This window comes from Phyllostomus discolor, chromosome 10 (assembly GCF_004126475.2).
Source record: "Phyllostomus discolor isolate MPI-MPIP mPhyDis1 chromosome 10, mPhyDis1.pri.v3, whole genome shotgun sequence".
Taxonomy (NCBI): Eukaryota; Metazoa; Chordata; class Mammalia; order Chiroptera; family Phyllostomidae; genus Phyllostomus; species Phyllostomus discolor.
The window spans coordinates 8,151,663-8,176,929 of record NC_040912.2 but is presented as its reverse complement, the minus strand read 5'-3'; the positions used below and the strand labels follow the sequence as shown (position 1 = coordinate 8,176,929).

Sequence of the window (25,267 nt, the reverse complement as noted above, 5' to 3'; positions counted from 1 at the left end):
AGAGTCTAAACTCATTTAGTGGCAGTGAAGAATGTGAAGGGCAGATTTGAAACTAGCTAAATATAATAAGGGGATGAGGGAACATGGAGTGATTAGATAGTAATATCAGTAACTATGTAACGGCAGGCTAATTGTGAGGATGAAAGAGAACAGTAAAAACGTGTAGTTTTAATAGCTGTAGAGTTAGGAATACATTTGGCTGCAAGTAAAAAAAAAAGATTCCGTTGCAAGGACTTAAATAAGGGTCTATTGGTCACAAAACCAACCTGCAGGTAGGCAGGTACCCTTGTCCATTCAACAGCTTAAGAACAACAAAGCCACAATCTTGATTCTCTTGACATTTCCCTTATGGTTGCAAGATGGTTGCAGCACTTCTAGCCTTCACTCCAGAAGATGGAGAAAGGAATGGTTTCAGACACCTGAGCTTATTTTTTTCAGGAAAGTAAAAATATTTTTAATGTTAATTTTAACTAGTTCTAGATAATCTTATGCAAACTACTCTAAGAGAACAGAAAAAGATGGCAAGTTATCTAACTGATTGTATGAGAGTAACTGATGACGTGAAACCAAGGAAAGGTAACACTAGTATTGAAAATTATAAAACAGTTCTATTTGTAACCTTAGATCCCAAAGTCCTAAATGAAATACCAGCAAATGGAATCCTGCAGTGCATGCTAAAGTATATCAAAACCAAGTTTGGTGTATCCCTGGAATATAAGGATTGTTCAATTAGAGGAAAATCTATTAAGGAATCTGCTTTATTATAAAGTGAAGATTTTAAAAATTATAACTACTTCAATAGATTCAGGCAAACCATTTGCTAAAACTCAACATTCATTCAAAATTTTAAAACTGCTAATCTGGAATAAAAGAGATCTTACTAACTTGATAAAGAATATCTGGAAAATAGCCTACAATAATCCTTTGTGATGAATCATTAGGAATTAAGATAAAACAATGGTATCTGCTACCAGTTTTTTAATTGAATATTGTATTGAAGATCTTAGAAGCTTAAGACCGATAAGAGAAATGAGAACACAGTCATTGAAAAGAAGAAACAAAACTGTCATTATTTGCTGATGGCTTGAGTGTCCACATAAAAAAAATCTAGTCAAGTCTACCAAAAATTGAAACTTAGGAGGGTTCAGCAAGGTTCCTAGAATATAAAATCAACATATAAATATCAATAGTACCCCTGTACACCACCAACAGAAAATGTAATTTGAATCAATCATTTTCAAGGGTAAGAAAAACTATAGAAGATATTTATAAAAGAAATTACAAATTAGAACCTTGTATTTTAAGATCTATCCATGAAGACAGAATCATTTATTCCTATGTAACATCCCACAATCTGTCTCTACTACATTTACCCATTCTCTTTTTCCTGAACATTTAGGTAGTTTTCAACTTTTACATATTATGTGCTATGCCACTGCAACGAACATTTTAAATAAATGTCTCCTTGTGTATATGTGCAAGATTTTATTCTAGGGTATTTCTATAAAAAGAATTGCTAGTTCATGGAGTGTGACGCATTTCCCACTTTTTTTAGATGCTGTCAACTTGCTCTCCAAAGTGGTTTTACCGATTCACGCTCGCACCAGCAGCGCCTGTGCGTTCTCGTCACTCCACTTCCGCCTTCCGCCTTGCTGTTGTCAGACTTGTGTTTCCCCCCACCCCCAAGTCTGCTGGTTATGGATGGCATCTCCCTGCAGATCCCGCAGAACACGAGCTCCCTAGGAATTATGGTTCCGGTTTTCTTAGGGCCAGCGTTGTGCTGAGCCCGTTGCAGGGACTCAGTATTTGTGAAGGGAAGGAGCGCACGGAGGAAGGATCACTGGTGAGGCTGAGCGTCCTGGGTGTGTTTTTTACTGACCAAGGAGGCTCAAGGTGTGGAAACACAGACTGTTATTACAGGTGTGTTTAAACTGCCAAGTTGCCACAAGGGGTGTGACGGACCACCCAAGCACTAGAAAAGGCCCCAGGCCCTGAGAACCCAAAGATCTTAGCCCACTCCTCTTCCAACTAGTAGGACAGCGACTTCAAGCATATGGGCAGATTAATCTCCCTGAATCTCAGGTGTCCTTATCTTAAAATAGAGATGATGATGATGATACCCATTTGGAATCCTGGGCAGAGAACACCCAGTTCACCAGCTGGACCTTAACACCAAAATAACCACCACCGTCTAACCTCAGATACCCCACCGCGCTCCAAACGCCCCAGTTAGCACAAACCTCCTCACAGGGGAGGTCTTGCTGCGGTCTCCCGACCAGGCGGAGCCACTCTGTTCCGTCCTTGACGCGAGCTGGTACTGCCTCCAGCCCCAAACCCAGTTAGCTGGCACCTCCGGGACGTTCTCAGTCCGCTCCTGCCCCTGGTGACCTCCCCGCCAGCCCTCTCAACTGTGCCACCTGGAAGGCCTGTTTGGCCACGCGTGAGCCACCAGAGCCCTCAACCTATTTGCTGAGTAGCCCCTAACTGTGTCGCCGCCCAAGGAGGTTCTTCATTGTCCCCTTCTCCATGCACATCAGGGTCCAGATAGGGCCACTAGCTCCTGGCAGATCCGAGTTTGAGGAGGACTGAATATGGAGAGATTTAGGGGGGCTCTGTTCAAGAAAAGCAGTACAGAAGTATGAATGCAAACACCTTGTGATGTTTCTCTCTCTCACCTTGCTGCACAGTCCGCCACACTCACTGAAGACCTGGGATCCTGCAAATGACTACAATGTGACGGAGGGGGTGACTCATCCTGCCCCCCCCCCCCTTTCCAGATGGTTTCCTGCCTCAGCACCAGCGACCTTCGCCCCCATAGCACTTCAGCAAGCCACTGCCGCGGACCCTGTTCTAATGGGCAGCTGCCCCCACTCTGAAATCGTGCGCTTCCCCTTTTTATTCTCTGACCGCAGTCCCTCTCCTCTGGCTCTTTGGCTGCCATGCGGAAGACCTCCCTCCTTCACTTATTCCCCACTGTTTCACTCCTGTCTGACATTATTTGCTTTCTCTTCCTGACTACATAGGAGGCCACTAACTAGGGTGGAGTAAGGCACCCAGGGTGCAAAATTTAAGGAGGCACTCAGGCGGGGTCACGCCAGTGCAGGATATACACTATGCGCCGTGAGGCAGTCCTTTCATTTCTCACCACCGCACTGAACTTTCTCGAACCCTTGACTTTTCTTCCCACAAAGCCCGCAAAACCGCAGTCCTTGATCCTTCCACCCAATCAGCGTCTCTCCCAGCTGCCTGCGTGTGGCTGAGCGAGGGAGAGAGCACTGCAGGTGGGGGCCGGCACCAGTAGTTACTGACCCCCGACCCCGTGCAGCCCTCCGTGCCACCAGCAACCCTTCTGCGCATCCGTGAATTCCTGCTTCTTCCCATCCCCGCAGCAACCGGGCAGACGCTCTTCTCGGCTCAGTCCACACCCGTTCTCTTCCTCGGCCTCAGGATCCCCGGTTATTCCACTTGCCCAGCTCTAAGAGGGCGTTTCCCTCAGCAAAATGCCCTCCAGCTCCATGTATTGTCACAAATGGCAGATTTCTTTTCCTTTATTTTTCTTTTTAAGGAGTTAGGTTTCAGCAGCAGCTGGAAGAGAGTTGTTGGGAAGGATGTCGAGAACAGGGAAGAGGGGTCCGTGTGGTGGAGGAACCCACACCCGGCTAGAGCCTGGGGTGTTAGAGGGGAGGAATGAGATGATGGGGTGTGACACCGGATAGTGAGGGGCTTCACCCTAAGGAATCTGGTCCTAGTTCCCCACTTCCCTGGCGGGCTGTGATACGCCATTCAAGCACTGCAACTGGAGCGAGTGAATCCAAGGGGGTCAGAAAGAGTGTTCGGGCAGTGGTGTGGGTTACAGATTCGGGAGAGGGGTCAGGAAGGCTACTAGTTACTCAGGTGAAAACTCGGAGAGGACTTGAAGCCCCTTGTATTGATGAACAGAATAGGGAAAGCTTTAAGAGAACAGACTGATAGCTTTGGGCGATTAGTGAGGGTGAAAACATAATCGACACCTGCGTTTCTGCTGTGGGTGATTGGATAGTGGTCCCCTGGTGGTGGTTTCTGGTGACAGCGACCTGCTATCACAGCATTTTGTAGTTTCTCACGCTGTACGATGTGCAAGGTCAGACTGTTACTGGGGAAGTTATCTGTCTCTGCAGTTTCATGAACACCATTCTGTTGGCATTTTACTCCTCAAAGGCAGAGTTAAACCGTGAGCTGAGACTTTGCTCGTTTCTTTCAATAAAGAAAAAAGAAATCCAACGGCCTGTATAAATATACGTGCTAGATACGAGAGGCACTTTGTAGCATTCCTCAACAGTGAGACTGAGTTTTTAAGATCAGCCCCGCAATGCTGACTAAATGGTCTCAAGAACACTGATTTGAATGTAACGTGTTTCCTTTATTTACTGAGAACTTTTATCTTGTCTTCGTTTGTCAGTTATATAAATCTGCATTGCAAAATCAAATGCCGTTGCCAAGAATGTATTTGTATGAGAAAAATGTCTTGTGTTAACCGACACCATTGCACTGATCACCCATGGAGAGTGGAGATGGGGGAGGGGTGTGTGTGTGTGTGTGTATGAATACTGCCAAATAAGGAAGCTTAGAAAGGCAACCAGTTCCCAAGAATGTTTGTTCCCCTTCATTTTGTGGGGATTTTTTTTATTGATCTGAAAGAGAGGGAGGGGGGAGAGGCAGGGGCAGGGAGAGAGATTGAGATTGTTTTGTTGTGCCCTGATTGGGGATCGAACCTGCAACCCTGGTGTATCGGGATAACGCTCTAACCAGCTGAGATGCCCAGCCAGGGTCCTGACATGAATTCTCTCTGAAGCCATGACAGTCCTGAATTATGCTGAATGTGTGTTTGGACGGACTCTTTTTTAAAAAGAGCTGTTAAGTACAAGTGACATTCATAATATGCTGACTCACTAACGTGGCCCAGGAACGTGCCAGTCAGAACAGAGAGCTCCCCTGGCGCTGAAGAAGGGTTTGGGGCGGGTCCCACTGTTCCACCCACGGCCCATCATTTGCCGAGTCCTGGGAGACCCAGGGAGGAACTGGGGGCCGTGAGCTGCCGCACAAGCACATGCTGTCTGAGTGTGGCGAGGGCCTGCGGGAGACGAAGTGACTGACGACCCTGTTTACTTTCTAGGGTTCAGAAATGAATGTTTCCCACGTTCAGCAGTGCCCAGTGAGGGTCCTGGCTTCCTCGCGCCTCGGTCCCCGTTTCCCCACTACACTTAACCACCGACCCGTATTCCCTGGGTGCTGTGACCGGGCCTGATTCCCGCACGACAGTGGCTGTGGGAGAACGTGAAAATGAACTTCAGCAGGCTGAGAGCACACGGCAGAAACAAGACTGGCACTCAGACGGCAACGGCCTACCTGGCCTACCTGGCCATGACCTAGGTAGGGTGGCCGGGATCTCTACTGCCACCGTCGGCAGAGAAATTGACCGCATCCCCGGGAGCAGATGGGACAGATGGGGCCTTGTCTCCTGTTGCCCAGGAGAGGGAGCTGCGTGGTAAGAGCTGCAGTCGGGACATTCTGTGTGGAAACACACCTCAAGGAACCTCGAGAACAAGATGATGGGGATGCCAGAGGGTGAAGGGTCCCGTGCAGTGCAGTGCTGGAAGACTGAAAGGAGCTGGGCTGCATTTGTGCCACCTGGTTCGGGGCAAAGCCACGCCAGACAACGTGGTGCAGCCCAATGGAACTGGACAGAGTTCGTGTAGAAGCTGGGGTGCTCTCGATAACTCCTGTGAGGGTGAAGACCACTCCCTCGAGGGAGTGTAGGAGGAGGAAGTGGGAGAGGGGGCGGCCCCCCGGAGGCCTGTTCCCCCTGCGGCCTGGCCTGCCCAGTCTGACAGAGCTGATGTAGCCGTTCAGTGTGACCCGGGCTGGGGACAGGATGCTGAGCTGGAAAGTCCCCCCGGGTCACTACCAGGAGGGAGTAGAAAGGGAACAGGGGAGAAGTCCAGACCTTTAGCTTTGTCTTAAAGGCGAAAACAAAAGATATTTGTAATGATTCTCTGTATAAGATGTCTTGAGACTCTCATACAACCAACTGAAGGAATAGTAGCATTCCACTGTTATTTCATAGGAAACTAATTTCTGAGTTCCGGCTACAAAGAATAGCTAAAGAGTGCACAGGCATGATGTTTGGTTCGGAACATTGATATTTGTCTTGATTGGAACTAATAAAGTGATTATACCAGCAACCAAGTTAAGAAATTGTGACATTGTAAAGCCTTTGGAATGATAAATTGTAAAACAGTAAATAAGTTGAATTTGCAGATGGGTGTGATTCTTACACATTTTCTCCCCTTCCCCTAATGCCCACATCCCTGGAAACACCACCAATAGGGTTGGGTCATTTGCATATATTGCTGCCTTCATTCCTGTCTTGTGATATTCAGGGACCGTTAGATAAAGTGGAAAGGATGGTGCAGTTGAGGACGGAAGAAACAGAGGTGGATTCTCCATTACAGGACCTTCCCAGAGGACAGGGACCATCCATCCCTGGCTCATTTTCACAGACAAGACACCAGGCACATCGCGGGTCCCTGGTAATGACACTGACAGACATGCCCGAGGGTGGGTTCCAGTGCCCGCTCGTCTTCCGACCCGAGTGCCCGCCTACAAACAAAGGAAGCTGTAGGCGAACACATGTTCTTTCTACCCAGAGCCTGGGACCTAGCCGGTCAGTTGTGGAGCCAGTCTTCTCCCAACACATCGTGCAGGGTAAGTCTGACAAGGCACCAAATGTTTGTACGTGGTTTGTATTGAAGTCTCTCCCAGGGGTGTTCGAAAAAACAGGGCAGGTGTGGGAGAATGGAGGCGGGGAGAGGGCTCTCCAGGAAGGCTCCCTGGGTGACAGTGTGACGGCACACATAGACTGGCTTACCAGAGTTGCCTCTAAGTCATCCTGTTGGGAAATGGCCTTTATTTTTAACTCTCCGTGGGACCGAGGACTTCTCGAGATGGTGTGAGCCCGAGGTACAGCTTGGTAGCCGTACAATTATTCCAGGTGAGATGCAAAAAGGCAAACGAAAACGAAAGGAACTGCTTTCGAGGTTTGCAGGTTCGGTCCCAGTCGGAGCATGGACGAGAGGCAACCAATCCCTGTCTCTCCCACATCAGCTTTTCTCTCTCTCTTTCTCCCCCCCCCCCAAAATAAATAAGATCTTAAGAAAACAAAAAGAGAGACAGGGAATCCAACGCCCAGGGGAAGGGACCAGAAGAGGGAATGCTGAGTTCCGGGGACCCCGAGGGTGAAAGCAGCAACAGACCCTGGCAGAGAGGGGGAGACATTCGCTCTGGAACAACATCCGGCCCCCCTGTGGCCGTCAGAGAACAGACACTGCCCCCACCCCCAAACCTCCTGAGCTGCCTGGGCTGTGCAGTCAAAGCTGGGCATTTCCAGGTAGGCTGTGCCTAACCAACAGGGCAATGTGAGCAGTTCACGCAGTACAGTCATCCCTAATCCCTTAAAATGTGTCTAACTCAATTATTCTGGGGAAAATAATCATCATGGGAAAATGGCCGTAAGATCCAAGTAAGTTAAATGCATGCTTTTTCATTGTTATTACAGGATATTCAACTCCCCCCCCTCAAAAAAACAAACTCGACCCGTGGTGCCAGGGTTTACGAACACGGGTCTTTTCTGTGCAGCAAGGCCCGTCGCCCTGCACACGCTGGGTTAAAAGTGAAAACTAAAAACAGTGCCGACAAGTGTGGACAGCATGCTCGCACTTATGTCAAAAGAGAAACCCCCCCATTTGCTTAAGGTACTTTAAGTATTTCTAGACAGCTCCCCCCAACCTGGTGCTGTTCCCATTGGGGAAGCGAACTGAGTAGCTGGGGAAGAAGGATTTTCATAATTGAACCTTATGTACCTTTTACATTTCAAACACACAGGTATTATTCAGAAATAAAGAAATAAACACATTTGAAAAAATAAATAACGACCTTTTATTACTATCTTGAAGAACAGAGGAAGGTCCAGCCTGCAGGCTGGGAACTCAGCAGCCTCACGGTGGAGGGTGACAGCACCCGGGGTGTGTCCTCAGAGCCCCCTCGGTCCTGCCATCCCGCAGGAATCACACACCCCAGTGACCAGCAGGACGACACCGGAAAGAGCTTTCCTGCCAGAAGTCAGCTGCCGCCTGGAGCAGGCACCTGGGAAGGTGTGAGTCCCTCTCCGCTGGTCACACCTCCACTGGAAGGTAGGTGAGAACGCACGTGTGTGACCCCAGGCAGCCTCACTGGTGTCCTCTCTCCCGGCCTCGCCGACCCCGCGGTCCCCTGCTCTCTGGCCCCAGTGTCCGATCCCCGAGACGAGAGTCTGAACAAGCCCAGTGCCTGTCAGTCCGAGTCCGAGCTCTCGTGTGACTTGGAAGACTTGTGCTTTCGTTTCTTCTTCTTCTTCTTCTCTTTCTTCTTTTTCTTATGCTTTTCTTTCTTCCTCCTTTTCTTGGGTCTCTCCTTGTCCTCTGAGGAGCTAGAGCTGCTCCCATCATCATCTGAGGTGGAATCTTCCAGTAACTGCTTTAGCTGTTGTATCCTGAACAGGTAAGATTGGTCAGAGGACCATAAACCGTAACTTAAAATTTTTTTAGGTGTAAGATTAGCAGTGAGGGTAACAAAAGCCACAAACTTATCACCCCAGTAAGCACATTAAGTACTTAGTTTTGGGTGTTTTCCGCAGCCTCAACCCCATCCACGGCTACTCCCCAGGGCTGGAACCAGGGTGCAAGCATTCTGTGCTCTTTTCAGTGCCCTGAATATTTCTGCATGCTTCTTCTTTGACTTTGGGAAAATGCTGGTTAGAGCTGGGGACAGTGACACAAGGAAGGGCCCGACACAGAAGAAGCAACGGGAGAGCGCCCCAGCAGGGCTGCTGGCAGTTCACTGGAAGGTGCCAGAAAGGGGGGCCTTGGGGACAGGTGCAGGGGGTCGTCCCAGGATGAGCTGTCGCTGCCCACTGCTCCCCTGGTTGCAAGTCTTATGGGGACCCTTATGGTTTAGGAGACAGAGAATTCACTTGAAAAGGAGATTCGAAAGCCCTGGCTGGCGTAGCTCAGTGGATTGAGCGTGGGCTGCGAACCAAAGTGTCGCAAGTTTGATTCCCAGTCAGGGTACACGCCTGGGTTGCAGGCCATGACCCCCAGCAACCGCACATTGATGTTTCTCTCTCTCTCTCTTAGTCCCTCCCTTCCCTCTCTAAAAATAATAAATAAAATCTTTAAAAAAAAAAAAGAAAAAGAAAAGGAGATTCGAGTGGGCGTGCCCAAGGAGAGCGTGTCTACGTGTTTCCATAGTCCCTGCTGTTACGACTTCTAACAGATGCATACATTCCTAAATCACCCCCCACTGCTCCAGTGCGTACCAGCTGATCTACCTCTTCCAGATTTATAACTCGGGACCACCAACTTTTGGGGGGAAAATCACCCTCCTGTGTTTTCACTATCTTTTTTTTATGTTTAAGAATAATATTAACAATGGCTCAAATCCCTAAAGACGTGGGAGAAGATACACTAAATGAGATGTAAGAGAACCAATCACGCGGCTGATCCAGACGCCACAGCGCAGGCTGCCAGCACCAACCCTCCGCGGTGGGAGCGGGCCGGGCCACGCCCACTGCCTTCAGCTAACCCGAGAGGAAGGGGCTGCCCCACTCCTTCCCCGCGCACCCGCCCGTGCAGGGATCACTCCTGCTCCAAGTTTGTCACTGTTTGAAGCGCCATATTTATTAGTCTAACACTGGAATGGTTGTTTCCCATTTACGGTAATACAATTTAAAACTTTAAGAGGATGTTGTTATCATCGTCAGGGAACCTCACCTTATATCCTTCTCGTGTCTTTTATTCTCCCGTATGATGTCATACATGGGATCCTCATGTGCCTTGAGGGTTAGACAAGGTTAAGGTTGGGTTAGGCTGCATGGACCATAGGTAAATAAACATTACGTCCTTATGTTACTAAAACCAGTTATTTTTTTCCAATTTGCTATAGTTTTTTTTTTTTAACATGTTCTAAGACTTCCTAAGGCTAACCATCACTGCAAACTCATTGAGGCTATGAAAAGAGTTTTCCAATTGGAAAAATATAGCATGCAATTTAAATATCCTTTATAAGGAAATAAACCCTGGCAGAATCATGAATCACTATTCAAGGGAGAAATATTGAGGTTATTCTCTTTGCTCTATGTGGATACATGACTAAGAGATGGCGTTTAAAAAAACAAATGGATTATAAGAATGAAACATTTACAGGTACACAAAAATAGATCTTAAATACACTAAACAAAGCCTTGAACTATATAGCAAGTACAGATAATTTAAAATGACTTGAATTCCTAAAAAATAAGTATACATTTATGGGAAATGTTATGGTATGTGAATTTCCTCAATTTTTAAAAAGAAGAAATATTTATTATAGAAACTTTAGATATTACCAAAAAATCAATTAAAAATCTATTACCTTACTACCCAAGGGATAATTACTATTAACATTTGGTCTCTTTCCTTCGATCATTATTCATAATTTATGAAAAATCATACTCATTTTACATATACAACTCTATTGCTTTTCAGTTGTTGTCATGAACATTTTCCTATTAACATTACACATTCTTCTAAAACATCATCCCTAATGGCTAAATAATTTTTGCTACAGTATTTTATGTTGCTATGTTGGACTATTATTTCCTATTTTCCTTTAGTTTCCAATTTTTCAATCATATAATTAATTATGAAAGTTATCCTGATACATACATACTCAGTTGTGTATATAGTGATGTTCTCTTATGTCCTTAAGGTAAATTCTTAGAAGTGGGATTTCTGAGTCAAAAAATAAAACAAGAATGTGTTTAAAGTTTTTGAGGTTTATTACCACTCTGTGTTCTATAGTAGCTATAAGAATTGACACTCCATGTAGAAGTGGAATGGTTGATCAAAATTATTTGAGATTATTAGAAAGGAAAACGGTATTTTCAATGGCTACAACACTTTGGGGAATGCCTGTGGATCCTGGTTGGACACATGCTGACGGCCTTGGCCGTCCAGACGGCAGCGTGCCTCACGTGGGAGATGCAACTACTGGATGGTCAGTTAATACCTCGGGGAAGTGACCATTAAAAAAAAGTGAGGAAAGGAAAGCTTTCTTTTACTGTCATCTAAAGTGAATCTATAGCCCTGGCTGGTATGGCTCAGAAGATTGGACAACCGAAAGGTCACCAGTTCGATTCCCAGTCATGGCACATGCCTGGGCTGTGGGCCAGGTGCCCAGATGGGGGTGTGCGAGAAGCTCTTGCACATTGGGGTTTCTCTCCCTCTCCTTCTCCCTCCCTTTCCCTCTCTTTAAAAATAAGTAAATAAAATCTTTAAAAAATAAAGAGCATATATAACTTATATATACACTTCTAGCTTATAATTTAAAGACATCTACTTTTAGATAAAGACTGGGAAACTAAAACCCTAATTTTAATTTCACAAATCATGTTTCATAACATAATATTTTATGTAAGTTAAAAAATGATTGAATAAATAACAGTGTCTGCTTCAGAAAAAGAAGCACCATTTCCAAGGCATAAGTGAATAACACTTCAGTAAGAAGTTAGTTTTTTCACCCTGGCTGGTGTGGCTCAGTGGACTGAGCACTGGTCTGCAAACCAAAGGGTCGCTGGTTTGATTCCCAGTCAGGGCACATGACTGGGTTGTGAGCCAGGTTCCCAGTTGAGGGGTGCATGAGGGGCAACTACACAGTGATGTTTCTCTCCCTCCCTTCCCCTCTCTCTGGAAATAAATAAATAAAAATCTTTAAAAAAAAACAAGTTAGTTTTTTCATTAATGTAGCTAATCTGTTACAAATTTTCAACTTAACAGAGATGCAGGTATTTGGCCAAAAAGTTTCTGTGAATATATTTTCCATGAACCTCCAGCTCACTCGTGACTGCCCGATTCATGGGTATTCACCGTGTTTTGTAAACATACATTGACACTCTGGGGTCCTACTTACCACTCGGAACTGTTCTAGCTTTTGGTTGCCTTTGATAAAGAAGGGGCACTCTTTGTCGCCCGTTCGGTGACCATAGCGCTTACAGCGCCAACCTAAAGACACAGAAGAAAAGGAAATACTGCTGTAGGATGACGTGGTCTCAGTTAGTGAAGGTAAAGAATCAGTAGATCACATTAAAGTTTTTGTCATTAAACTCCCATTCTAAGAACAAATGCCATCAGCAAATGAACCATGTAAGATCCTAGAAAATCGAGATTGTCAGAAACATAGAATAGTAGGCCCACCCAGAAATAATGATGCAAACTTGAATTTCGAAAGATTTACTGGTGATTTGTAGACATATTAAAGTTTAAGAACCCCTGTTCTAGATAACACTACAACCAATAAAATGAATGAAAGTATGTATAGGATATATATATAGATAGATATGTCTTTTATCATGTCAGGGATGAATCTAAGCTTTGTGGGGACTGGGAAGCAGGGGATCTTTAGGAGGAAAGAATATCTTGCCTTGACAAATTTTACAAAGTCGTATGATTATGTCAGTATCTCGATGGGTCCCTGCAGGCCTCTGACAGGCACAACCGAGGTGCCCAGAAGCTTAAATGCCATTTATTTCTCGGTGAAACTGGCTCTGCTCCCAGCCCAAAGACTCTTATTTTCCAAGTCAGTGCAAATAACTACTGTACAAAATGGTAAGTGAAATGCAACGACCTCATCAGAGTAGTGATTTTCACACTTAAAAAAAAAAAAAAGCTGTAGACTTCTGGGTAAAGATGGCATCTAAACATATTTATCTGCTTCCATTCCCTTCCTGAGAAATCATAAAAATGATAATGAAGAGAATTCTTTTCCAAAGGAATAACCCAGGAAGTATGTCAACAATGGCCAAGGGGCGGTCTCCATAAATCCGTTCCTGCACACGAGCATTGACGGTAGCTGCAAATTTGCCCAAATCGACTTCGGCGAAACCCTGGGAATTTTTAACCGAAGGCTGGCCACCACCTGCGGAGCATTCATGCAAGGAAAACTAGTAAACCTTGATAAGAACAGCAAATTCCAGGCATTTCAACTGGACCCACTCCCAAGCCCCTCCCACCCCTCGTACAAGTTTTGACAAGCAGCAGCCTTACAACCGCGGAGCTGTGCCAGCAGCAGGTTGTACCCTCGGAGGGGGAAGACGCGGTTTGTGCAACCCTTGAAAAGCCCCAATGTCAGCTGAAAATCCACAAATATCTTTTGAGTCCGCCAAAACTTAACTTCCTATTGCTGACTGAGAAAGGCTTGCTGATAACTTACATAGCTGGTGAACACATATTTTGTATGTGGTATGTGTTGTGTACATATAAATAGAAGCCCTGGCCGGCATAGCTCAGTGGATTGAGCGCGGGCTGGGAACCAAAGTGTCCCAGGTTCGAGTCCCAGCCAGGGTACATTCCTGGGTTGCAGGCCATAACCCCCAGCAACCGCACATTGATGTTTCTCTCTCTCTCTCTCTCTTTCTCCCTCCCTTCCCTCCCTAAAAATTAATAAATAAAATCTTTAAAAAAATAGAGTAAGCTAGAGAAAGGAAAATGTTATTAAGAAAATCATACAGAAGAGGAAATACATTTATAATACTCATTGAAAAAGATCTGTGTACAAGTGGACCCATGCAGTTCAAACCCACACTGGGGTTCCATCTACTACTCTGTAACTGTTCAGATTTTTTAAAAAAAATTGTGGTAAACTGCAGGCAGACCTTGGAGATGCTGTGGGTCTGGTTCCAGACCATCACAATAAAGTGAGCATTGCAATACAGCAAGTCGTAATCTTTTCGTTGGCGAAAGGACTTGCCTTCCATTTGTAAATAACACAATAAAACGACGTTTGCCTGTACACATAACATACAATTTACCACCATCGCCATCCATCTCCACGACTCTATTCTTCTGTAAAACCGAAACTCTATTCCTGTTAAGCAGTGACTCCCCATTCCCCACCCCACCCCTGCCCCAGGGATTCGGCAGCAATCACTGTTCTTGTTCCTGTCTCTAGGACTGTGAGTACCCTACGTTCGTCACGTAAGCGAAATCAGACAGTGTCTGTCTTTTTGTGACTAGCTTATGTCACTCAGGGTACTGCTCTCAGGGTTCACCCTTGTTGTGGCATGTGACAGATTCCCTCCCCTTTTTAAGACTTGATATTATTTCATTGTCCATATTCTCTGTATTTCATCTTCCCATGCATCTGGCGATGGGCACAGGCTGCTTCTGCCTTTTGGCTGTTGGGAATCATGCTGCTGTAAACACGGGTGTCCAAACATCTCAAGACCCGGCTTTCAGTTCTTCTCGGTGTACGCCCAGAAGCGGAATCGCTGAGTCACGCGGTCATTTTATTTTTAGTTTTTTGAAGGAAGCACAATACTTTTTCCCATAGTGGCTGTTGTACCACTCACAGTCCCAGCAACACTATGCCAAGGTTCCAGTTCCTCCACATTCTTGCCAACATTTTATTTCTGGGGTTTTTTTTGATAGTAGCCACCCTAGTGGGTATGAGGTGGCAGGTGCCTCAGTGTGGTTTTCATTTGCATTCCCCTAATGATTAGTGGTGTTGAGCATGTTTTTGTGAGCTTATTGGTCATTTGTATATACACTCATATCCTCCTTGGAAGAATGTCTATTCAAATCCTTTGCCAAATTTTAATCAGGTTGTCCTTTTGTTGTTGTGTTATTTAGGAATTCTCTGTACATTCTTTATCAGGTATATGATTTGCAAATGTTAATGTTTTCTCCCATTTTGTGGATTGCCTTTTTATGCTATTGATCATATTTTTTATTCATGGGATTTTTAATTTTTCATGAAGTCAGATTTGTCTATTTTTTCCTTTGGTCCCTGTGCCTTTGGCGTTTCATCCAAGAAGTCATTGCCAAGTCCAATTTCGTGCAGCCTCAGCTCTATGTTTTCTTCTAGGAGTTTTGTAGTTTTAGGTCTTACATTGAAGTCTTTGATCCACTCAGAGTTCATTTTTGTGAATATTAGAGAACGGCCCAACTTCATTCGTTGGCAAATGGAGATCCAGTTTTCCCAGCACCATTTGCTGAAAGGACTGTCCTGTCCCCACTCAATGGCCTTGACACCACTGTCACCACCGTCAAAAGTGATTCCACCCCATAAGCAGGGTTTTATTTCTGCGCCCTCTCCTCCCTTCCATTGGTCCACGTGTCTGTCTTTCCACCAGGACCACACTGTTCTGATTACCGTAACTTTTGAAATCAGGAAGTGTGAGTCCTCCAGCTGTGTTCTCTTTTCCCCAAGATTCTTCAGGCTATGTGGGGTCCCTGAGATTCCAGATGGATTTTACGATGGGTTTTTCTATTTCCAAAAAAAAAAAAAAGTGACATTGGGATTATCATAGTAATTGCACTGAACCTGGAGATCACTTTGGGTGTATCAATATCTTCACAACATCAAGTCTTCCAACCACGAACATGGGATGTGCTGCCATTTACTTACGTTACCTTTCATTAATTTTGGCACTGGTTACAGTTTTCATTGCGTCAGTCTTTCACCTCTTTGGTTAATTCCTAAGCATGTTGTACGGCTTTGATGTTACTATACATGGCAGCATCATTTCTGTGTGTTCCTTTTCAGATTGTCCGTTGCCGGTGTAGAGAAATGCAACGGATTTTTGTGTGTTGACTTTGTATCTTGCTACTTTACCAAATTCACTTACTAGTTCCACAAGTTTTTATTTTTGTAGCATCATTAGGTGTTTCTATATACAAAATCGTATCAAAGAAGCTGATTTTTTAAACCAAGCAAATCGTAGAATCTGTAAAATAAAGATATTCCTTTAAAGGTCCTGAAAATTGGATCCCCTACAAAGCCATGTCAAAGGCAGCTGTGAGAGGATGCACTCCACCGTAACAAGAGAATGTAACAACAAAGAGGATCAACACGCAGGAAGCAGGCCTTGGACTCAGGAAGAGGACAACGGAAACTGCAGAAGGACGGTGTCTTAGAGTCAGCTCGGGCTGCCGCAGCAAAATGCAGACCTTTATTTCCTCCAGGTGCTGGAGATGGGAAGTCCAAGGTCAGGGCGCCAGCGAGGTCAGTTTCTGATGAGTGCTCTCTGTGTGCTCACACAGTGGAGACAGAGAGGATGGCTCTCTGGCTTCTCTTCTTTTAAAACAAACTAATCGCACCAGGAGGGCCACCCTTATTGCTGCATCTCACCCTGATCATCTCCCAAGGGCCCCATCTCCCAATACCATCTCAGTGGGAGTCAGGGCTGGAACATAGGAACTTGCGGGGTGCAGGTGAGGTGGGGTAGGGGCGAGGGGACACAGATATTCAATCCCTAACACACACTGAAGCGAGACTCCTGGAGGATTGGCAGCAAATACATTCAGAAACATGAAACAGACTGAATACCTCAAGCATCTGAAGGTCTTAAGATCCAAGCTTGGGAACGATTTCGGGTTGAATAAGAAATAATGTACATGGAAATAAAAAAAACAATAAAAATCACAAATGAACAAAACAAACACTGCTCCGCAAAAACAAAACAACAGCAACAACAGAATAAGATGACCATTAATTCTGGGGGAAGTAAGAGCGTTATTCAGGATGCTTGAGAGAAAAAGCAGTCAGTTTACTATGTGACTCAGTTCTGAATATTTGTTCTCAGTAAGAGAACAAATACCAAAGAGTGACTGAGCCAAAATTATGACAACACTATTCCCAGGAGGATGAGGTATAATAAGGGCATGTGTATGGTGTGAGCAGGAGTGAGCCCAGTTTTCATCATCCATTGTACAATGTCAGCAGGTAATGCCCACACCTGAAAAATCCATACAGTACAGGCACAACCTTCAGACATAAGACATATCAAGATAACCAACCAAAAGTGCTTCGGTGGGAGTGGAGAAAAAGAGACAAGGAACAGCTATTTTAATTATGTGCACGAAGAACCTCTGTACGCACAGATGTCTTTAACAGGCTGCGGGACCCTTCCTTCCAACGCCACCTTGTGCAGGACGCAGGTGCTGCTGCTCTGCAGGGGTGCGGGTGTGCACGCAGAGCTCTGCCCGGCCCAAACCCACCCTCTGTGGCCTGTGGCTCCTCTCTGGGTGAACCTCAACACCGCCGACGGAGGGGACTGACTGAGGCAAGACCCAAAGGGACCTGCCGTCTGATGCACCCCTTGTGCCCCACGGCACTGCTGCCTCGCAAGACCCTCTCTGTTGCAGGAGTACTGCACACGAGTGCACTCCGCAGGCAGCTCCGTCCTGTGGGGAGGCCGCTGCCCTTGGAGGCAGGAGCCCCGGAGTCACACCTTTGCTGCACCTCTTACCTCGGGCCACTTACTGACACGTGCGCGTTGGTGTCTGACTCTACAAAACAGATCATGCCATGACTTTAACGGAGTGAGGTGAGTGAAAGGGTAAATGTGCTTTGTGACTGGTGGTCCGTAACTTGCGTGTGTTCAGGAGGGCTGGACGCACTTCCACACTCACACTGCATGACTTTGACCTCCTTCCCCAGCGGCATCCAAAGGCCTTTTGTCGGTGCATGAGCCAGAAACTCCCTGGCATGTTCATTGCCTGGTACATCTGGTATGCAGTCTTCTGGCCTCGTCTCATCTTCCTAGAACAGAAAACGGTGTGTAACCGATACGGCCAAAAAGCGCCGGAATTCTCTCCCACCTGCTTGAGAACACAGCATTGCCGGGCTTTCTCAGGGGGTGGAGCTCCCATGGTCATCATTACTTACCCTCCCAGGAACCAGAAAGACAATGAGACCAGACAGACAAATGGAAATGACTGCACCAGAGGAATTACATCATGAGAATGAAGCAAATGTTTTTGGAGAAAAGTTACTAGTGAAGTAAAATAGAAATCTGTCCTTCACAGGAATGACTTGTGAGCTCTATCTAAATTCTAATGCATATTACATTCTAAGACCACAAAAAGGATTTTCAACTGGCCTGGCTGGGTGGTTCAGTTAGTTGGAGCATTGTCCCATAACCAAAAGACTGTGGGTTTGATTCCCGGTCAGGACACATACCTAGGTTGTGGGTTTGTGCCCCTAGGTTGGGTCACGTATGGGAGGCGACCAATTGATGTTTCTCTCTCACATCAATGTTTCTCTCTCTCTCCCCGTTCCGCTCTCTTCAAATCGATAAACATATTCTCAGGTGAGGATTAAAAAAATAAAAGGTTTCGCTACCTCATACTCTTTGTGGAAGGAGACAAGGTATGCGGCCCATTACATGAAGTTGTCGAGAATAGAAATAGCTTATTTTACCTTAAAGGTCACTGTCATGCTTTCCAGTCCCACACATGCTGTATCTCTGATACGCATCTTCACCCCTGAGTAACTGCATTGACAATTAAGGAGCTTTTTTGTCCAGCTTCCGTGAATATTAAATTTACAATGAAATAATTTTAAATCATTTTTTTAATTGAAAGTGTAAATCCTTATACTGAAAAGGCTGCTTTGGCCTTGAACCACTCCTCTAAGTCTCTCTCCCCACTGTGAGAGGATGCCCGGGGCCAGGCTGCTGGAGGGGGGGGGGGGGCTCCTGCACCAGGGACTTGGGGCTGGACCAGTGCCAGGGCTCCCCAGGGCCTGCTGGGGAAGAAGGGGGTGATGATGGCTGAGGGGGAAACGTGGACCTGTCCCGGTTTCCTAGGGACAGACACTGGGTTGATGAAACTTCTACAAAGGACCAGGCTCCTGAGAAAGCCCGAAGTGTGTGACTGGCGTCTGCAGGGAAGAAACAGGACCATCGTGGAGGAGAATCAGAAACCACGGGCAGCTGTTCTCATAACAAGTGACTGAGCCGGAGCACTGAGTCTGACACGCCTAAGAGAGTAACCGAAGGGACGAACTTCACACTGACCTTGATAAGCCCAGGAGGAGGTTTCTCGTAGCTAGAAGGAAAAGAAAAAACCATCATCAACCATGTTATCAGGAACACGACACATTTTAATGAGCAAAAAGCAACTGTAGGCTGAAATAAAAAGGATGTTTTTAATTAAAACCTAAAATTACATATGCCTAAAACAGGGAATATGAAACATGCCCAGCACGCAAGAGATCACATACAAATAAACCGACGCTATACCCCATCCCGCTGAGATCTACAACTTCAACTCACTGAAATTGTAACTAACTGGGTGTCTTAGCGCAATGATTTCATTTTGGGAAGAAGGGAAAGCAAGAGGTTACGGGAGAGACGAGAGGTAAGAAGGCCCTTGCGTTCATTATGGTTCCAAATTGTCACCATAGTTGTCAGGCTGTGGACCTAGCATAAATTTCACTTACTCAATGCTGCAGAGGCTTGCGCTGGCTGGGTGGGCTGAGCGGGCTGAGCATCTGGCTCTCAGTTAGCTTAGGTGGGTGGGGTCAGGGGGCGGAGCAAAGCTGGAGGGAAGGGCCTATCGTAGGGGGAGGAGTGATGGTGATCTGTCCCAGAGGCTCCCCCTTCCATTTCCAAGCCGGACTTCATTCAAGATCCTCCTACCCACCCCTCTGCCCAGAGTGAGCCCACCCGATCCACGCCAGCTGCCCCTGCTCCTCAGCTCTCTGACAGCGCTCCTCTCCCGCCCTGACCTCACTGGATTCCAGGCGCAGGACCCCCGCAGGAGGCCTGGGCGACAGGCAGCATTCAGTAAAGAAAACTGCCAGATTAAGCACCAGAATGGCTGCGTGGGAACGCATTCTCCCTTCGGTCTGCAGACTGCCTGGGCCCTGAGGACACACGTCCCCCAGGGGCTCCCAGTGCGCCTGAACTTCCCACAACTCTGCGGGAGCTGCCGGAAGAGGCTTCTGGATTCCAAATCGGCGAATCTGCCCTGAAAGCTCATGCTCATTTTAAACACTGTACTCACTATTGGCTATCAACAGGAAACCACACGTCCCAGGCCTGCCCAATGCCTCCACAAGGAACATTTCATTTGTGAGGACATCTGGGCACTGGCGCTGGCTTAAAGGTGTGTCTTAACTCCAGAAACATGGAAATGGGCGGGGGGCACCTACATGGTGGGTGCAGGGCTAATTTTCCAAGTTCTCTGTAATGTAATGTATCGCTTCCATCCCCAGCAAAACATGAATAAATGTCAAAAGAGAGAATTAGACATTGATATGGGCCAATACCTTTTTATCACTGCCCCAATAGAGGATGTTCTGTCCTCCGGGGGTGAAAGACCCCTCGCCCCCCAGCAGCATGCTCCAGTCCTACAACGATGTGGCTGTGACCCCGTCCGGGGCGCCACGACAGAGCAGAATCCCATGGGCTTTGGAGACAAAGACTCTTGGCTGAATTCGGATTTGTTCTCCCTGCTGTGCACCTTGGGCAAGTTACTTAACCCCCTCCCCCCCCGGAGCCTCCACTTCCTCACGGGTGGATATTTCACAGCACACACGGGAGGGGCACTCCACAGCGCCGGCTTCCGCCCGGTCTGTGGAGGACGTTCTGATGTTCTCGGGGGCCTCCTGAGGCAGCTCAAGACCGGACCGCTAGCATCGCAAAGGCCACGGCCTGGGCCGGGCACAGGGGGGAGACAAGGGCTTGAGGGGAGGTAAATAACCAATGCCAGAGCTTTCCTAAGCGGACAGAGCAGGACCTGCCCCCCGAATATCACACCATGAACACCTGGGCATGAGCAGACTTAGCTGCTTAGGTGCGAGGCAGTACTTTTCCAAAGCAAATGCATAAAGTATTTTCCAACACAAAGTGGTAGCAAGACATAGCTAAAGCTTAGCAATCACACTGGAAATCTGCATACATTGGGAAAGTGATACAGTTCACCTACAAGCGCTCATTAGAAACACAACTGGTGCGCCTCACACAAGGGAGTTTGGGAGTTCCAGCCTATCAACCCAGTAATCCTTCCAGCCACAGGAGCTGTACACACAGCAACACATGGCCAAGCTGAAATCCAAGTTCCTGAAAAATATGTAACTGTTGTTGCCAAGATGAAAAGAAGTGTGATGGAAATACACATTTGGAAATCTATTATTAGCAATCGCATTGCCTCAAAAGTCCGTTTCACAATCGTTTTCACAAATTTAAAGGAAGGTGGTTCATGATTTTTCCTAGGGCTGAACAATTCATTGATTTAACCTATTAAGGATAATTCTCAAAGTTTAAAGTAACAGTTGACTCCTATATATAAACAGATTTGGAAATGGAAGTGTGTTAATGTGCAGTTTGGCTTCTGAATTCTGAACGTCAAGAAGTCCACATGTATCTTTGCAGTACTTTTTAAGATTTTATTTATTTTTTTTAGAGAAAGAGGAAGGAAAGGAGAGAGGGAGAGAAACATTGATGGGTTGCCTATTGCATGCCCCCAGCTTGGGACCTGGCCAGCAACCTAGGCATGTGCCCTGACTGGGAATCGAACTGGTGACCTTTTGGTTTGCAGGCAGGGGCTCAACCCACTGAACCACACCAGCCAGGGCACAGTTAATTCTTAATACTGAAAAAAGTTAGTGGAGGTCATTCATTACTTTGTACCATCTGAGAAGCCAATTGTTCATTCATTCAGATGGCAATAAATTGCTCTGTGTAGTAAGAAGACTACATTTATGTAAGAGGGGAAAAACGTTGTCTTCCCCATTGTGTATGGGGTAAGAAACCTTTAATTTGGCAGACAGCACCAAACAGAGAGCCTCAGGGGGCCAGCACTGTGGGTGCCCTATCCTGCCACCACTGCCCTACTGAGGTGACATTCAGCTCAAGAGCCACACTGGGAAGAGCAGGCGGGTCTCCAAGAAAGCAAAGCATCGGGTGTCATAGCTCAAGAGGCACTGACTCCTACAGCTGCTTCCAGGATCGCAGAATGACGGACAAGAACGGGAAGGTCATTAATGCAACCTCCCACCTGATGTTTCAATCTCCTGCACAACCTACCCTCCTGCCAGTGGTTACCTGGACTCTCCTTGACTTCTCAGAAGCTGGGAGCCCAGTGCCTCTTAAGTCGGGCTAGGCTCACCTGCAAGAGTGTGTGTGTGACTCTGGTCCTAACTCTTTTCTTGAGCTTCCACCCCTAATCCGGGTTCAAGTCCTCAGGGCTGGAGAGCAACCCTAACACTCTTCTACCTGTCCGGCCGCCTTCGCAGTAGTTAGGGACAGGTCCCTCACCCCTTTGTTTACTCTTACCACACTAACGTTACAGGACTGCGTTTTCTCTTTCCTTAGTAACAGAAACGAAAAGACTGTACCGGGGTCACAGTGGGTCCTGTGACCTGAACACCGTGAAAAGACAGGGACCGAAGCGCACTTCTCGCGTATTCAGTCTCCAAATCCAGAGAGAGCGCGTAATAGAGGCCAGGCGAAACTCTGACAGTGGCACGTGGACAGCAACAGCCGCTCCACGCTGTGGGAGCGCCCCCTGCTCCCCGCCCCCGAGTGCGCCCCGGAACCTGGGGGTGGGGCTTGCGTTCCCTCTTGGCTCTGGCGGCTGGGGGGAGCCGGGCGCCGACCTTCCCTCCCTCTGCGGGGCGGCTGCGAGGCGAGTGCCAGGGGCCCGGGATCCTAAGCGAGCTGGGCCGCCTGCCCCCTACAGGCGGGTCTCCGAAGACCCGCCTATGGCGTCCAGGCGGCGCCCATTTCTCGCAGGAGCCCGGAGGCGGGCGGGGACTCACAAGGACTCCAGGTGCTTGAGCTGCTGCAGCTGCTGCGCGTCTCGTCGCCGCCGCTTCTGCTCCCGGCGCCGCTGCAGCTCCTGATCCCGGGGCTCCCGCGGCTCCCTCGGCTCCCGCGGCCGCCGGGTGCCCCCGGCCCCCGAGTCGGCGTGCCCGGGCCGGGACGACATCGTGGCCCGCGCAGCTCAGGCGGCGGCGAGGACGACACTTCCTCCGCGCCGCGCCCGCCGAGTCACTGCAGCGCCCCCTCCCGCCGCCGCCACCACCCCGCCGCCTGAGCCCGGTGTCCCGGCCGAGGCCGCTGGTCCCCGCCTCCCCGCGGCGGGGCCTTCAGTCCTGGCTCGGACAGCAGAGTCTCCCGCTGCTGGGCGGGTGGGTGCCCGGACGTCGGAGCGCGCCCCCTGGCGGCGGCCGACAGCTACGGATGCTGGCGGTTGGAAGCCCTTCCCCGCTGCCCGGGGACCGCTAGAGCGTGCGATCCCTGGTTAAAATAGTGTGTGTTGCTTTTAGACAAGGTTTGGGTGCGGAAAATGGAAAAGCTAATATATACTGAGTGCTTTTATGTGCTGGTCATTGAGCTAAGCCCTTAATAGGATCTGATTTAATCTTTAAACACTTAATTTCTGGTACTACCTTTATGTATTACCGTACACTAATATTAGATATGGAGACTGAGGCCCAGAGACAGGATGCAAAAGTGTTCGGTGCTTAGCTAGACTGTATTTTTAAAGTTTTATCTGATATGTGGTTATAATAATTGGTTTAGTTTTAACATAATGGAATAAACCACGAAGGAAGTGAAAGTAATTGCATAGGGAATATTTCCCTCAAACGTGGCATTCAACATAATTAATACCTAAAATATCTGGGGAGATGTTTCATATTTATTACAGGAAATCCAAATAAACACACACACACAAAGGACTATGAACAGACATGCAGTGTCACACTGATGTGTCCCAAAACTTGGAAACCAGGTCTCCACAATCCAGCTGTTCATGCAAATGGCCTGGGCCTAGAAATGCCTTGCAAGACATTCTGCATCTAGTCAAGAAGAATGCAGTCTCAGGAAGCTGAGAAGCAAAGAAAATGTAATTTAACAGAAGGAAGTGGGGCGTGGGGTGTGGTGGCTACAGAATCTACAAAGGGAGAGCCCAAGGAAAGCAATGAGGTGGCGTTAGCTCAGCAAATAAACTCTAAGCGCACCTGTGAGTGTCCTGGTGGCTAGAGGAAAATGTGCAGTATGTGGAATAAGGTACAAAATGGATCAAACTTGGTCCCATGTTAAAGAAAACAGCCTCCAAGTCTAGGCACGCCCCTGTGCTGACTCCATTCTCACCCAGCAACATTCGGACAGTGTACCGCATCAGACCGCACCACGAGGAGTAGGGTGTTTAGTCCAATCTCAGGACTGGGGTCAGGGGAAAGGCAGCTCTCCTACCATAAGTGAAAAAGTTGACATTGTGATTTAAAATGTAATATGACTTTGGCCATTGTGGCAAATTGTACTCTACACGTTGGCTGCCATCGTCTCTCCGATCTCGCTTGTTTTCTGCAAATGAGCTTGACCCTCCTCCCGTGGAGAGGTAAGCCCTGTGCCTCTTTCCTTGAATCCAGACCACCTTTAGTGATATGCTTGTAACCAGTAGACAGGAGTGGAAGGGAGGTCTCCTGTTTGAGTGTAGGTCAGAAAAGGGCATTCGGCCTCCGCTTGGTTCTTTTGAAATGTTCCCTCCTTCAGAAAGTTTCCACTGCCCTGGAGGCCACTACGCTGGGAGGAGGCCCCAACTAACTCCTGGGGAGAGATCCCGTGAAGAGACCCTGAAAAACACACAATAATAAAGAACAAACAAAAACAACAACCATGACGACAAAAGAACAAAACAAAGAGGCTTTGAGACTCAACAGACAGAGGGATGTCAGCGCAGGCCCCACTGCCTGACACGGTGCACGCCAGAGAGGAATCTAAGTGGCTCCCATCAAACAGGCTGGGCTGGAACAGCCCGGCCCCTCCTAGGGCGGCTTTGTTGCTGGCCAAGATATGCCCCTAACATAAAAGAAAAGAAGGAAAACATAAAAAGAAAAAATACAAACAGTCTTCAACCACAACCAGGGACCCTATAGCAAGCAAGCAAGCAAAAAAGCTGAAAACTTCAGGATATACTTCTACACAGAAACTAATTGAGCTCTTCACTCTTGCAATTGAGTCTTAACTGATTCAAATATTTGCCTAACACAATGATTTTATGTCTTAGCAGAAAGACCCAGGGATTGGTAATTCCATTTTAGCAATTATTTTAGTCAAGACTCTTGAAAACAAAAAACCGAAATCCAAATCAAACTGTTTTTAAAAAAATGCATTTATTGTCTCATATATTTGAGATGTCATGGGGTAGAGCTTCAGGAATGGCTGGATCTAGGTGCTGAAATGTTAGAGTCAGCAATTTCTCTCTCCGCTTCACTTTCTTTTGTATTGCCTCATTCTGATGGAGGTTCTCCCATTGTGGGGGCAAAGACGGCAACAACTTAGCAGCCCCAGCTGGTAGAAACTTTTCTCAGTTCCATGTATTACACTCACTGGCTTAGCAAGGGTCATGTAGTTGTCATG

At 47.2% G+C, this 25,267-nt stretch overlaps 1 protein-coding gene across 1 annotated transcript; it reads right to left on the bottom strand.

The window, feature by feature from the left end:
• Nucleotides 1–7,950: 7,950 nt before the first annotated feature.
• On the bottom strand, nucleotides 7,951–23,344 carry LOC114507763 (retinitis pigmentosa 9 protein). The gene is made up of 6 exons (XM_028525752.2): nucleotides 22,660–23,344; nucleotides 18,911–18,941; nucleotides 17,523–17,652; nucleotides 12,022–12,113; nucleotides 9,846–9,907; nucleotides 7,951–8,566 (listed from the first exon to the last, which is right to left on the bottom strand). The coding sequence occupies exons 1-6, from the start codon at nucleotides 22,827–22,829 to the stop codon at nucleotides 8,368–8,370; spliced, it is 684 nt and encodes a 227-aa protein (XP_028381553.1). The 5' UTR covers nucleotides 22,830–23,344; the 3' UTR covers nucleotides 7,951–8,367.
• Nucleotides 23,345–25,267: the final 1,923 nt, after the last annotated feature.

Coding starts and splice junctions, on each gene's coding strand:
- LOC114507763 (XM_028525752.2), bottom strand. CDS start 22,829: ATGTCGTCCCGGCCCGGGCACGCCGACTCGGGGGCCGGGGGCACCCGG. Junction 12,114..17,522: donor GGAGGTCAAAGTCATGCAGT/GTGAGTGTGGAA, acceptor CTGTGTCTTTAG/GTTGGCGCTGTAAGCGCTAT. Junction 9,908..12,021: donor AGCTAGAACAGTTCCGAGTG/GTAAGTAGGACC, acceptor CTAACCCTCAAG/GCACATGAGGATCCCATGTA.